Source organism: Cheilinus undulatus, linkage group 19, assembly GCF_018320785.1.
Source record: "Cheilinus undulatus linkage group 19, ASM1832078v1, whole genome shotgun sequence".
In the NCBI taxonomy this organism is placed as follows: Eukaryota; Metazoa; Chordata; class Actinopteri; order Labriformes; family Labridae; genus Cheilinus; species Cheilinus undulatus.
In genome coordinates, this window is record NC_054883.1 from 26,034,336 (window position 1) to 26,048,678 (window position 14,343).

Sequence of the window (14,343 nt, forward strand, 5' to 3'; positions counted from 1 at the left end):
ATCACTTAGACTCTGAGAGCAGCAGAAAGCAAACTGATTGTAGGGAAATGGTTGAGTGTGCAAAATGTAGACATGCAACTTTTTCAGGCAGAAACCAGGGAGAGAAAGAGAGGAAGGACATGTAGGAAAGGAGCCGTTTTTCGCAGGTACACGGTAAAAGAACGGTTCTGCAGGAATGTTTCTATTTATTTGATAGCACTGAGTGAATATTTGTAATGAAACTAAAGTTACTGTTGTATTTATCGAATCAGGGAGAGTTGCTTCACAGTTAATCTAGTTTCAATCCTAACGTCTCACTGTGTATATACATAATGCATTAAAGGCTGCAACTATTTTTGCATAAAGTAGTAAAAAAATGTCTGCAGAAAGGCCTTCAAGTTTACAACAGTGCCACTGTTACAGTTTGCAGTTCGCAGGTAACTTTATTTGCAAAAAAGGAAAAGCTTATTTTTTTGGATGTTATTTTGAAAGTGCAAGGTTTGTATTTTTATGTTTCTAAATGACTCTTCTTATTTCACTGAAACAAGTAGACTCATGATAGCATTCATGTATTATATCATGATTGCAAATTGCATTAGTGTCTGGTATAATCACATATTATTACTATTCATGCAGTGAGTTTAAAGTGAGAAAGGGGAAGGGATACGAAAGATTTATTTCTACCTCCTCTTTCTTAGACACAATTCCTTTTTTTGTCATATTTCATGATTTTTTTCTTTTTTTTTTCTTTTTTGCTTTAAAATAAAGTCATCCATTCATTTCTAGCACAGTTTGTGGAGCTCCCACATAAATCGACGGCTGTTGTCACACAGGTTGCAGGTTTAAATCCTGCTGTTTGCTTCCTGTTGACCCACTCTCTCTCCCTCCATATTTCTTTTCCTTTCAGCTGACCTATCCGTCTAATAGAGGTGAAAAGTCCACAGTGTGTTTTGATGCAAAAGCTCATAACACAAAATAGATAAAAATGTGATTTATTGCATTAGCAGAGCAGCATTTTCTATGAAAATATCCTGATCAGGCTTTTCTGGATCGAACACATCAAACTTTTGGATTGTATTTTCTGCTCACTGATAAACGTTGCAACTTTTCATCATCCTTTAACTGCATTTTCATCTCACACATAAATCTTTTCACATAAATTTCCCTCCCAGGATTACAGTCTTGTTTTGGGTGGCTCTGAAAGCAGATGTTTGTTTTTTTTTATGCAGCTAAAAACGAGACAGTAGCCCAATAGGATAAAGATCTGTTTAAGCATTATCCATTTGGCCGCTGCCCGTCACAGGCCTATTTTAAGCATGGACGACACACACACATACAAAAAAAACAAAAAAAAAACAGCCATTCTCTTAAAGCATGGCAGCCATTTTATTAGATTCCCTCCTGGTATTAGTTCCCGGAAAATAAATAACCCTTGAATACATGACAAGGAGCAGTCTTGGAAACTCTATCTTGCTTGTATCTTTGTTTACCACGTGAAGATGGACCGATGGATAGGAGAGGTATACGGATGGATAGCTGTGTGAAAAGATATAAAAATAGACGGAGAGATAAATGGATGGATAGATAGACGGATGAATGCGGCCAGGAGATCTTGTTGGGCTGATAGAGTTGAGCAGGTATGCCGAGAAACAGCTGCTTTCTTCATTAGGTTCATCTATCGATCTCGGACCCTGGCTGTGCTGCTGTGGTTGTGTTTTTGAGGGAGAGAGAGAGAGAAGGGGGGGAAAGACAGCAGCGTCTGTAGATAAGTGCTGGTAATAGAACAGAATGAATTCTTATCACAGAGATGGGAAGGCCATTAACCCTCAGCTACTAGTTCTTTCTCTCCGTCTCTGTCTTCTCCAACTCTCTCGCTCGCTCTCTCTCTCTCTCCTGCTCCGGCCCTGACAGGGTCACGTTGGCGAGCGTGTGTGATATTTCCTCTATGTGTGTGACTCTTCCAGTGTGTGTGTGTGTGTTTTTTTTTGTGCGGCTGCCGCTGTGCAGACTGCCCCATCGGCCAGATGTTTATAATCAGAGGCTGGATAAATATTGGACCGAGGAGTCATGAAAGACCCGGAAAAACAAAAAAAATAGAGAAAAGATGAGGGGAGATGAAACAGAGGAGAGGAATCTTCTTTTCAAATTATTCCTAAATCCCTCTGTAAGCTTGCCGTGCCGCCTCTTCAATTCACCTACTCAGCCTAAGGTGATTCAAACCGCCGAAATGCAATATGGCTGTTGTGTAAGCTGCAGGTGTGTGAGTGTACGCACACGTGTGGAGGTGTACAGTAGGTGTGCTTGCCTTTTGTATAAGGCCAGGTGTTGAGGCTAATTTTTTTCCACTGCTGAACCTTTTGAAGGCGTATTTTTGTCCTGTGAAAACCTTTTGTATTTGCTATTAAAGAATCATTAACAGCCCCCCCCTTCAGTGCTCGCAGCGCTGCAAATGAAACCCCCTCTTAACACGAAACAACACTTTCTGTCTGCGCAGCAAGCAAGACATGCAAGCCTTTAATCTTAGCTATGTTTATTCATATGATTTTCTCTTTTTTCTCCTTTTTTTTCAAAGGAGTAATAGGTGTTTTGTTAGTCGCCTGCGAGACAGCCGAGCGGGCAATTTGAGCGAAAGAAAATACAATGAAGCGTCTCAGGAAGTCGTAATTGACAACAACAAAGCAAATTTGGAGCTGCTGATACAAGCGTTTTTTACACAAAAGTCATTTTTTCAGCTTATTCTGTCAGTTCAACTTATTGACTTTCACACCAGGAGCGCATTAAATGTGACAATCCTATTGTCTAGCTCAGTGGTTCTCAACTGGAGGATCGAGACCCAAAAGTAGGTCTCGGCGCTCAGTTGGGATTGTTTGCCTGGAAAAAAAAATGGTGAAAAGAATATCATGTGAAGTCTTAAGCCGACATGCATCCATACATTTTATGTAGCTCTGTTTTTATGTTATAGCTGGGGAATTTTGGTTGCTGTATCAGTATATTTATCCCCTTTTATTGGGATAACAATGCTGGTTTCCCTTGATTGCTGAAAAAGAACCTGGGAAAATCTGTCACCAAAAGGTCAACAGAAATCAGACCCAGATGCAGAGAATGACAAAAAGGATCTTTAATTAAACAAGAAGCAAAAATTAATCACAGGTAAACTAAACAGTTCAATGACAAATGTCAGCAAAAAGGAGAATGTGACGAATTACCAAAGGCAGAAGACAAACTGACAAAGACTGGGAGCAACACACAGACTAAAGAGACTGGTGATTAGACACAGGTGAGACAGACAAGACAGGTGAGCCTGGAGAAACCCAAGGACATGAAGAGAACTGGAAATCCAACACAAGGGATTCAAACTGAAAATCAAACAGAAAACACAAGAAACTGGACCAAAGAATAAAAGACAACTAACCACAGGAAACCTTATGGACTAAAAATAAAATGGGAAATGCTGGAAATTAGATAAATAAAACAGGAAACACTAGAATTTGAATAAATAAAACAGGAAACACCAGAATTTAAATAAATAAAACAGGAAAAAACAAGAAACTAAACTAGAGAATAAAGACAACAAAATATTTGGAAACACTGGAAATTACATAAATAAAACTGGAAACACTAGAATTTAAATAAATAAAACAGGAAAAAACAAGAAACTAAACTAGAGAATAAAAGACAAAACAATAATTGGAAACACTGGAAATTAAATAAAAAAACAGGAAACACTAGAAACTCGATTAGAGAATAAAAGAGAAAAGAAAACAGAAAAATACAAATAAAACAGGAAACACTGGACAATCAATAAGAGAATAAAGGAGAAACCTAAAACAGGAAACACTAGGATCTTAATAAATAAAACAGGAAATACTAGAAACTCAACAAGAGAATAAAAAAACAACAAATGAATTGGTTGGTTAAATAAATAAAACGGGAAAAATCAGAAACTAAGTTAGAGAATTAAAGACAAATAATAGAAACTTGATAAAACAGGCAACACTAGAAATAAAGGCCAGAAAACACAGGAAATTTAATAAAAAATACAGGAACTACCATTAATAAAAATAAATATGAAACACTAGAAACTCAACAAGAGATTAAGACAGAAGGTTCCTGTATGTTTCATTTTAAACTTGGGTCTTGGTCCTTTTTGAAGGTGGTGTTGGGTCTTGATTCTTTATGAAGGTGGTGTTGGGTCTTGGTTTTTTTTGAAGGTGGTGTTGGGTCTTGGTTCATTTTGAAGGTGGTGTTGGGTCTTTGTTCTGTATGATGGTGGTGTTGGGTCTTGGTTCTTTATGGGTGGTGTTGGGTCTTGGTTCTTTATGGGTGGTGTTGGGTCTTGGTTCTTTATGGGTGGTGTTGGATCTTGGTTCTTTATGAAGGTGGTGATGGGTCTTGATTCTTTATGGGTGGTGTTAGGTCTTAAATCTTTATGGGTGGTGTAAGGTCTAAAATCTTTATGGGTGGTGTTGGGTCTTGGTTCTTTATGGGTGGTGTTGAGTCTTGATTCTTTAGGGGTGGTGTTGAGTTTTGGTTCATTATGAAGGTGGTGTTGGGTCTTGATTCTTTATGGGTGGTGTTGGGTCTTGATTCTTTATGGGTGGTGTTGGATCTTGGTTCTTTATGAAGGTGGTGTTGGGTCTTGGTTCTTTATGGGTGATGTTGGGTTTTGGTTCTTTATGAAGGTGGTGTTGGGTCTTGATTCTTTATGGGTGGTGTTGGGTCTTGATTCTTTATGGGTGGTGTTGGATCTTGGTTCTTTATGAAGGTGGTGTTGGGTCTTGGTTCTTTATGGGTGGTGTTGGATCTTGGTTCTTTATGAAGGTGGTGATGGGTCTTGATACTTTATGGGTGGTGTTAGGTCTTAAATCTTTATGGGTGGTGTTGGGTCTTGGTTCTTTATGGGTGGTGTTGGGTCTTGGTTCTTTATGGGTGGTGTTGGGTCTTAAATCTTTATGGGTGGTGTTGAGTCTTGATTTTTTATGGGTGGTGTTGAGTTTTGGTTCATTATGAAGGTGGTGTTGGGTCTTGATTCTTTATGGGTGGTGTTGGATCTTGGTTCTTTATGAAGGTGGTGTTGGGTCTTGGTTCTTTATGGGTGATGTTGGCTTTTGTTTCTTTATGAAGGTGGTGCTGAGTATTGGTCTTATGTAGGTGGTGCTGGTCCTGAGGATAGGCCAGCCTAAACCTGGAACATTAGGGGTTTTTTATTATTTGGCGGTGTAAGAAGTGTTCTAGGCTATATGGTGGGTGGATTGAGGAAGCGAGTGGATGGAAACACGTGTGTTTGCTTGTGCTGGTGCATGTCTGTTTACATGTTAGCATGTGGGCTGTGGGCCTCTGTGCGTGAAATCCATAGAGCGGCGTGTGGGAGTGGATGTGTGTTACGTGCAAAGTGATTGGTGATGTGTGTGTGAGCGAGTGCAGGTGTGTGTGTGTCGGTTCTGTGCAGGAGCTGTAGCCGCTCTCTGCTGGGTTGATGTTTAGTATTTTAGACATGCTACATTAACAACATCTGGTTAAGATCTAAATGCTTGTTAAACGCGCTGAAATTCGGGGGGAAAGGTAGGGAGAACGAAGGGAGCGAGGGAGGGGAGAGAAGGGTAAATAAAGATTTGAGGGTGAGAGAACGGGGGGGGGGGCTCTGTGAGGTTATTACCCTGGCAGTATTACCACTGGCCCTTGACTGTGTGAGAGAGAGCATTGGCTGTGACTGTGTGGGACGGTGTAATGTTTCAAAGCTTTCCCCTTTAAAACCTAGAGGCCAAACTAGAGCCACGCGCGGCGCAGGAATGTGACATCACAGTGCCCCTGTAGCTCACATACACACACATTGACTCACAAGGGACATGACCAGAGTTGTATGGAGAAATCAGCGTCAACATCAGGGCTAAGTGGGGGAGACATGCCAGTCATGGGTGTTACGCAAAACATTAAGGCTGCTTTACTACCACAGCTACACCGGATATACACTCTGTCTTTGTAAAATCATTTTAAGACGTGAAACAAGGGCTGGATTTAGTCATGATTAACTGCTGCTTTTTAATACTTAACTGCAGCTTTAATCAAACGTTTACAAATCATTGATTTGCACTTAAAAGTAGAGATGTACTTACTGGTAAAATCTGGGCCAATAGCGAACAGATGTGTATTTTAAAACTTTTTTTAAAGCCGACACTTTCTCTTGTGTTTTACTTTAAATATAGATGAAGTTCTGCCCAATCTGTGCATCTTCTGACCAGTAAAAACATCTCTCAGTTGATTCAGCAGGTAGGTATGCTAGAGGCCAGAATTAAATTGATTAGACACTACAGATAAACACTGGTCTCTGATAGTGATTAATGCCACGTTATTTACAACAACAATAGTATGGATGCTTACTCAGCATCAGATCTAAATATATGCCAAATTTGATGGTAAACCCATTCATCCCTGCATATAGCCCTTGTTAGTTTTTTCCTCAGTTTGTGGTGTGTTATTTATTATTTTATCCCCCTTACCCTAACCTTTAGGAATATGTTGCCTATCCCTAACCTTGAGGATTCTGTTGCCTAAGCCTAACCCTCTTTGGGCTGTTGTCGGTTTGTGGTGGGTTATTTTTAATTTTTGCCCCCTACCTTAACCCTAACCTTTGTGGTTCTGTTGCCTAACCCTCACCTTTAGGATTCTGGTGCCTAACCGTAATCCTCTTGAGGGGTTCCTCAGTTTGTGGTGGGTTATTTTTAATTTTAGTCCCCTACCTTAACCCTAACCTTTAGGATTCTGTTGCCTAACCCTCACCTTTAGGATTATTTTGCCTAACCCTAACACTCTTTGGGGTTTTCTTAGATTGTTGTGTGTTATTTTAAATTTTGTCCACTTCCCCCTTACCCTAATCCCAACCTTTAGGGTCTGGTACCTATCCCTAACCCTCTTTGGGTTTTCCTTAGTTTAAGATTAGTCTTAGCTACAGTAGCTTAGCAACTCTGCATCTAAAAGGACAAAATATCAAGTGAATAATATGATTTAAATAATTCAGTGTTTTAGTTTGATGACTGATGCATTAGTACTGACAGGCCGTCTTCTAACACTACAGCACTGATGGTATAGAAACTAGCAGGGAGAAAATATAAGCTTCTTTGACTCTATGTTAAATTATTTCACATATACGTCTCAAGGAGCAATTACGTTTCATCTGATGCTCTCCTCTGATTTAAGATAAACAATAATGTAAAAAAAAGACATTTTTTTTACTCCCTTACCCTTTTAATGAGCACCATCCAAGCCCTAAGGAAGCAAATTAGAGGCAGCTCTGCCCCGGCTAATGAATTCAGCCATTTTGGAGCCTTGGCGTCCAGTTTCTCGGAGATGGCATTGCTCTGTACGGCTGTGCAGCTGCTGCGACTGAGTCCTCCAACGGGCACATAATGACCCGGCATGGCGGTTATGGGCCCTTAGGGGGAGACTGGGAAGGGGAGCGAGTGGTCTCAGAGCAGGTCATTATACAGCTAGAGGGCACACACAGAGCGCTGACACTTTCAATACATCCTCCATTGCCTCCATCTCCCATATGTCTGTTTTTTTCTTTGCAAATGTCTCTTTTTGTGTTTCTTTTTCTTTTTCATTCTTCTATGATGCTTTTTTTCCTCTTGTTTTTTTTTCAAGAAGCATTTGAACTTGTTAAATATGTTTCTGCTCTAAAAAACCTTTCTTGTACCATTATGGGGAAAGGATGCTGTTTTCAGGGGTGTATTTTTTTGTACAAACAAGAGGCTTATTCATCCAGTGACCCTAATGATCTGCACTGGCTTCCAATTAATAGTTAAATATAAAAAGCAACCTCATTTAGCTGTATCCCTGATCAGGAGTCACTTAATTATTCTTCCTCTCTAACAGTTAAATATAGGCCGGCGTTGGTTGCAGGGTAATCGGACCCAGCGTCTGTGGTTAGCTCCAGCTCACCGGCCGGCTTTAATGTTCCGACCGAGCCACATCAAAAGAGTCCCACCAGGCCGCCAAAATCACACACCCTGCTCCGCCTGACCCGCTCCCGGGGTGTGTGTGTGTGTGTGTGTCTGTGTAAGGCTGGGCAATAAGTCCAGATTTTAACATATATCAGCATATTTTAAGTTTAGTTTAGTTTTTAAGCATATATAGGGTAAGACAATGGTGTTGACAGTATGGCTTAGTGATAAAGGTAGTTTATACTGAAGTCCACTAAAAGTCGGAATGAATAATTAGCCCTGGTAAAGGTTTGTGTGTGCACAGAGACAGTAGAAGGTGAATGTGAAAGTTTTCACTCTGGCAGCGAATAAGTCGAGCTGCAGATCTCTCTGTCTTTTTCTCTTTCTTTCTTTCTTTTTTGCACATGACATCTCACATGCAAACACATGCAGTCACCATCTCACTCTCTTGATCAATGGCACACACACACACACACACACACACCAACATTGTCCAAAAACACACACACACACACACACACATAGTGGCGCTCACGCACACACTCATGTGGTGCGTAACTGTGCGGGGTCAGTGAGAGGGCAGACGCTGTGCTGATGTATCGAGAGAGAGAGAGAGAGAGAGAGCGTCTGGGAATGTCCTCAGTGTGGAAACACATTCCCCCTGTATGCACGCACACACACTTAACACACACTCACACCGCAGATCCAGAGGAGGAAAGGAGTGAGAAAAAAACCCCTGATGAGGCCCAGATGATCACCCCTCCTTCTCTCTTCTTCTCCTCCTTCGTCGTCTCTCTGTTCATTGTCTCTCGTCTCTCTTGTGTCCTGTCTTGCTACAGGTAGACTGCCCCCTAGAGTTCACATGGTTTAGTGGTGTCATCGTGAGGCTCTGGCTGCTTAAATAACTAGAGATATTGGATTTTTGCTGGTATCCACTGGTGTGGTGTCCTGGAGTGGGTACTCTCTTAATTTGTGCACCTCTCATCCAGTAGAGGATTAACACTTGACCTGGGTTTAAAACAAAGACATTTGAGGCCATTTTGCATTTTAATTCACCTAAAAATGAGCCTTTAGTGTTTGCACATTGTCACTCAACTTCTGCAGCTTGTCTTCATGGAATTAGGATCAGTTTGACTTAGGAAAAGCAGATCACCACTGACCCAGAGACACAGTTCTGCATTTTGGGGAACTTTATCCATATTTATCAGCACTGTTGGGGGCAGTATCTCTGAATGCACGCACTATTTTACTCTGATTACTTTTTGTTGCCTTTGCCATCCCAGGAGAGAGGGTTTAGAAGTATATGGTACACTATACTCCATATGCCTGCATACCTTTGCACTACACTGCCATTAATATCCGATATATTGATAATCCTATCTAAAGATGATTTTTAACATTAAGAACACTGGGCCTCATTCACCAATCAATTCCTAAGATTTTTCTTAAATTTGTTGTTAAAGTTTCACAGAGACGGGACTCATGACAAGTTCTGAAACTGCTGAATTGTTCTTTCCTGTGTTCCTGTGATGTATGATGGAAGGATGTGCACATTTCTGCTAATTAGCATTCTATGAAATAGAATTAAAAATACTTGCTAAATTAAGCACTTTATCCTGTTATATCAGCACTCAGATGTTGGTCAGAGTCTTCTGAGTTTTTGTTCTTAGCTAAGAGCCAATCATGGAGTAGAAATCTTCCTAAAAACAGCGTTTAAGAACATTTAAGAGCAGTTATTGAATGAGGCCCACTGATTCTCTACTATACCATCACTGAGCTGTTATTCTCATTGTTACATACATATATAAAATGATGAAAAAGCTCTCTCTTCTTCATTTATGTGAACATACAGTCAGTCTCAGCACTGTAGACTGTGACAATGGAGATGAGAAAAGGTGTTTTTGTCCTCCCTCTTTTGGAGATTTCTTTTCTTCTTTCTTTTCTTACATTTCCCTGACCTTGCAGTATACACGATCCACCAGAGCTTATTTTTTCCTCTCCGTATTTCTATTTTGACCCTTCTCCCTCCCCTTCCCTTCTCACTCTTCTGTGAAACATGCTGTTCGATTTGTGCCATTTGCTTTTCCTTGGCATCGAACAAAAGTCAAGTACAGAGAAAAGATAAATCAGCGAGGAAGGACTTTCAAACCCACTACACACTCACACACTAACACCCACCCGTGCACACGCTCACAGACAGCGGCGGGCTAGCTTCTCTTCCTGTTTCCATCCACATGAAGGTGGGGGGAATTAAAATACAAAGATGGACGCTGCAGCACCAGCAGTGAAAATTGCAATTTCTGCAGCCCGGGCTCTCTTGGCTGACAGGAGATATTTCATCCCCGTTGTCACCAACGTATTAATAAAACATCAGGAGCAGAGTGCAGTCTCTCTTTCACACACACGTTGAAGGATGCACGCATACACCTTGAAATAGAGCGTGTATACCCTTGTGCAAATTGTGTGTGCAAAAATACAACAATGTCCATGAATCAAGCGGATTTCTCCTCTTCAATCACATGCCAGCATCTGCCATGAAAATTTCATGCTGTATATAATGTCCACTTAATGTGTTGGCGCTTAAAGCAGCGGCGCCAGCGGTTAGTCTGTCTGTCTTTCTTTGGTTGTGTGTGCACCCCGCTGTATGTGAAAGGGTTAATCATATCATGTTTCCGAGGGGGGTTTGCAGACCCCTTGTGCTCGTCATACAATGGCCAAAGTGATTGTATGCAAATGCAGGCTGACCTCGGTGCACCCTTTGCCTGATTTCTATGAATATGACTGTGGGTAAGCGTGCGTGCGTGAGCGTGTGCGTGGTATAAAATATGGTTATTAAGGCAGCACAGGATTGATGAGCGCAGCTATTTTACAAACACAAGGAGCAGACGCATACTCCAGTGTTATTCTGAGGGGTTTGTGGTAGAGACCCCCCCTCCTCCCCCCGTTTAGGAGACATGAAATTTTTAATGCCTTTTCTCTGAGCGTGTGTGGATATGATACTGTGTGTTTGATTTTTGCATTTGTGTGAGCCACCCCGACATGGAGGAGGGGGCTATATGTGTATATATGTTTTTGTGCGTGCATGCGTGCGTGCGTACATGCACTCGCCTGGTTATCTGGCCTCTCTCAGACTGCTCAAAATTCATTACAAAGTGACATCAGCCCAGCCGGAGACAAATGATGGCTGGATGAAAGGGAGCGCTGGGGCTTGGCTAGGATTAGTGTTAGCTTGTGCTGGCGACACATATACACACATACACACTAGTACACACACACACAGACACAAAGCACACACACACTCACGCGTACACACACTTTAATCCACTGGCAGAACACTGCAGATACACAGAATTATCAAACAAGGGGCTGAACTCTCAGAGATGGGCAGGCTAATCTGCTAATATTACAGAGCTGCATGTGTGTGTGTTGGGTCGTTTGCCCGTGCATGTGTGCATAATTTACCGTAATGCATAGACAAAATATCTCTGTTCTTTATGTTAGGGAACACCTCTTCGTGCATATTTCAATGCTCTTAGAGGGAAGAAGGAACCTGATGTAGTATTTGATCTTTCAGTTATTAATGTATTTAAAGCAATCAAAGATTTAGTGCAACTTTTACCTTATTTAAGAACTGAATTTTTCTTTAATTTTAGCCAGGTCCTTGTTGTAATGTGGTACTCCTGCCATACGGGGGCTGTATCTGTAAGCTTGTTGCAAACCGCTGTTATATGGCAGACGAAAAAAACCATCTACGATCTGTTTCACTAGTGCATTTATACCGGACAAATCAAGTACTGCTGCACAAATAATCCAGCTGCAATGTCATTCTGTGCATTTATTTTATTATTATATTAATTAGTACTGTAAAGATTTACTAGAATGCACGTTGAAAGGCCTTTAAGATTACAACAGCGCCAGTATTAACTTTGTAGAAGTACCTTTATTTTTACAAAAGGAAATACTTTTTATATACCCTACTATCTTTGCATAATTAAGTTGAGAAATACAGACTTCTAAACTCTCATTATTCACGGCATTTTCCTTGAAAACCAATCAAACAGACTCATGATACCATTTATGTGTTGTAACAGAATTGCAAATTATATTATTGTCCAGTTTAATCATGATAACTGACCAAATCATGCAGCACTATAAATAATCTATGAAACAGTTTATTTAACTTGTTTGTTTTTTCCAAGGGAAATAGATATGATCTAAAGTGAAATAAGCACAAAGCAATGCCAAATCTGCTAGCCCATTAATGGATATGTCCATCATGTGTTAGCATCAAGCTAACACACTCAGATGCACGGCCTGAACTGTCAGATTGTCTTCAAATTGCTGGGGCCTTTTAAATGGTAGTTTTCCTTGAAATGCAAATCCCTGGAGATGATTAATTTTATCCCCATTTTTTCATTGGTATTAACATAGTAGATTTGCTTTTTCATTCAATTACATTTTTAGAAATTTTTAGAATTTTTTGTCTATGTTGAAAAACAATCACAATTTATTTTAGTGCAGAATTGAATCCGTCCCCATCATTTTTTTGTCAGGGCTATAAAGATGAGTAAATGTATAAACATAGTAGTAAATGCATCTACAGTGGATACAATTTTTTTTTTTCTATTGTTTTTTAAATGTATTTATTATTTTTTACAGATATATTTTCGAGCTTTTTATGCCTTTATTTTTAACTGCTAGGCCCCTACATACTTTTTTATTGATTTTCAAGCCTGTATGTGTTAATTTTTTCCATGTGTTTGTGCTTTTACATCGTCCAACTCACTAGAAGCTACAATTCTTACAATTCTAGCGTCCTAGGATCATGACAAGAAGATAATCCAGTCTAAACATCTCTGCTTGTGTTGTCCATAGTTTTAGTCATGTTTAGTAAAGTGAGTGCTCGCTCCTTTTCTGTACAGCAATAATTCCCAACCTTTTCCCATGGAGCCCCCCTGAGGGACCCACATAAAATGAAATAGCTAAATGCCATCACAAATCAGCATCAGTTTTGATCATTTTATTAATAAAAACCTGAGAAAATAACTCTCTACAAGGCCAGAAGACCTTTTAATAATGATAAAACATGTATGCCATCATTGTTTTAGTTTATGTGTGCAAGTCTATCTAATTTTTGACGGTATCAGAGCAGACAAAACCTCACAGCCCCATAGACCAGGGCTTTGCAGCACAGCATATGCTATGCCCCTCCCACAGAAACAGGTCTCACTCTCGTTTGAGTGAGGAGCAGAGAGAGCCACGAGTCAGGAGCCAAACATGGAAGGATAAAAACTTGCAGAGTTTAACGTTGCTTCCCCTCATGAAAACAAAAACAATTGATTTAAATATTCTTCCACAAAATGATAAATAACAATCATGATCTCATTATCAATGAAAGTAATCATGATTATGATATTAGCAATAATTCATCAGCCCTACTCGAGGGATTTAGTTGGTGAGAGTCTTATGTCTTATGTCAGAGCAGCTCTTTATAAAGAAACATGAGTTTTATTATGACCCTGAAATGGTACAGCGGTATGTGATAAACCACGGGATGCAGCCCTTTTTCAGAGCATTCTGGGTAATGTAGTCCTTGTTTCTGTGTGCTTTCCAGAAGAAACTGCTGAGGATGGAGAGAGACCTCCTCGCTCCTCATCCAGGCCAGCGCTGAACCTTTCTGAACGAGACCCAGCAGAAAGCCGGAGTACCGACCGTGAGTCCATTCAGACACGTTTATAAAAAATCACACATGAACCTCCAGCTTCACCTCTGTTTTAAGTTCCAGCTCATCCCTCTCTCTCCCTCAGATAAGGCTCTAACATGTGTGTGTAGCATGTGAATGCTGCCGACTAGCCTCCATGTGACCCGCTTTAATCGTTTCCATCTGACAGAAAGAGAAAAAGAGAAAGAGAGGGAGAGGGAGACAGGGGAGAGAGAGTGAAAAAGAAGGGGGGAGAAAAAAAACGGAGAGAAAGGGAGAGGGATAAGTTGAGTGTTGTGGATATTACCAGGCAATGTCCAGGCCCCAGATTATTTTTTAATCAAATCAGTTTGCGTGCTTGTAATTTATAAGCGCCTTGCATTAATCTTTTCTCGTTCTTGTGCCCTCTCCGATGACATATTAATTTTTCATAAGCGCAGGATTAGATGGGGGGGCCTGTGTATATGTTTTTCTAATATTGCACCGCATCCCTGCAACCCTTAAATTAGTTTTTTCCCCCCCTCCCTTCATTTTTCTTTCTCCTGTGTTTTTTTTCTGGGCTCAGTCCATCCCTTAATTGTTGTCCAATCTGTGACCCCATCACCCGGCATTACCTCGGATAGAAAAAGAGCACAAAACAGAACGAAGCATGCTAGAATGACAATGTTGTAAGCCGGGAGGGGCAACAATCCGTACAAGAAGGCTTGGTGTTTTTGTTATTTT

General features: G+C 40.5%; 1 protein-coding gene across 1 annotated transcript in view; it reads left to right on the top strand.

The window, feature by feature from the left end:
* Positions 1 to 14,343, top strand: part of zfhx4 (zinc finger homeobox 4) — a 117,500-nt gene that overhangs the window by 81,288 nt on the left and 21,869 nt on the right. The window contains exon 7 of the mRNA XM_041813614.1: positions 13,534 to 13,632. Within this exon, the coding sequence (XP_041669548.1) occupies positions 13,534 to 13,632 (99 nt within the window). The remainder of the gene's footprint in view (positions 1 to 13,533; positions 13,633 to 14,343) is intronic.